The sequence below is a fragment of the Plectropomus leopardus genome, unplaced genomic scaffold, assembly GCF_008729295.1.
Source record: "Plectropomus leopardus isolate mb unplaced genomic scaffold, YSFRI_Pleo_2.0 unplaced_scaffold53171, whole genome shotgun sequence".
In the NCBI taxonomy this organism is placed as follows: domain Eukaryota; kingdom Metazoa; phylum Chordata; class Actinopteri; order Perciformes; family Serranidae; genus Plectropomus; species Plectropomus leopardus.
This window is the reverse complement of record NW_024658380.1, coordinates 1-838: the sequence shown is the minus strand read 5'-3', so window position 1 is coordinate 838 and position 838 is coordinate 1. Positions and strand designations below refer to the sequence as shown.

Here is an 838-nt window from a genome sequence, read left to right as displayed (position 1 = left end):
AAAAGTGTTTGAAAAATTAGGATAATTTTGTAACACAATCTTAAACATGCAATTACAATAATTAGAAATATAGTTTTCCCTACCAAGTTGCTTGTTGCCGTTTTTCTCATCTTTTTGAAAGAAAATGCACCAATTACTCAGCATCTAAAAGTTTAAATTCTTGTGAAAGGCGTCTGAAAGCAGCACAAGAAAAGCACCGTTGCTCCAGGTTTTAAAGGGTTAACGTAATGAATATCAGTGTGACAGACTTAAACTTCCTCCTCCTGGACTGCTGAACGTGTCTCACCTTCATATTCTTGTTGGTGACGATGACCTCTCCGGTGCGGTTGGTGGTGAGGCCGTGCGCTGACGGGAAGCTTCGGCGAGGCGGCGGTGGAGGCGGAGACTTGGAGGGTTTCTCTGTGCGATACCTGGCCACGTTCAGATCCACTGTGAACGGAGGACAACAATTCAGAACTGAAAACGACAGAAATCAACTGTAAAATGTACTAATTACAACATAAATAACCAACAACCCACCCGACCCTCGATGTGAACCGGCCCCCTCCATGCTGTTCAGCTTCTGGGCAGCCAGCTGCACTTTGCCAGGCTGCTGGTCCCCGCTGGGTGTGGTGGTTGATGTGGTATTGGCTGTGGTCCCAGTGGTCCCAGCCGCAGGAGACGTGGCTGTGATGGAGGTTATCGGGATGGTGATCTGGGGCTTGGGGGGCACTGCCGGCTTGTTGATGTGCCTGGCGGCGAAGTCGAGGTCCGGGATGGCCTTCATCAGCTCGGCCTGGGTCTCCTCCAGCAGGCGGTTGATGTCCTGGGCGCTGAACTGGGTCAAGCTGGCTCGCTT

The 838-nt window shown here is 50.6% G+C and overlaps 1 protein-coding gene across 1 annotated transcript; it reads right to left on the bottom strand.

Annotated features, from left to right (window-relative positions):
• Positions 1-286: 286 nt before the first annotated feature.
• Positions 287-822, bottom strand: LOC121939620 (SRC kinase signaling inhibitor 1-like; the record flags this gene model as incomplete). Its single annotated transcript, XM_042482621.1, has 2 exons — positions 520-822; positions 287-429 (listed from the first exon to the last, which is right to left on the bottom strand). Coding segments are annotated over exons 1-2 (390 nt in total), but the record flags the coding sequence as incomplete, so codon positions are not given.
• Positions 823-838: the final 16 nt, after the last annotated feature.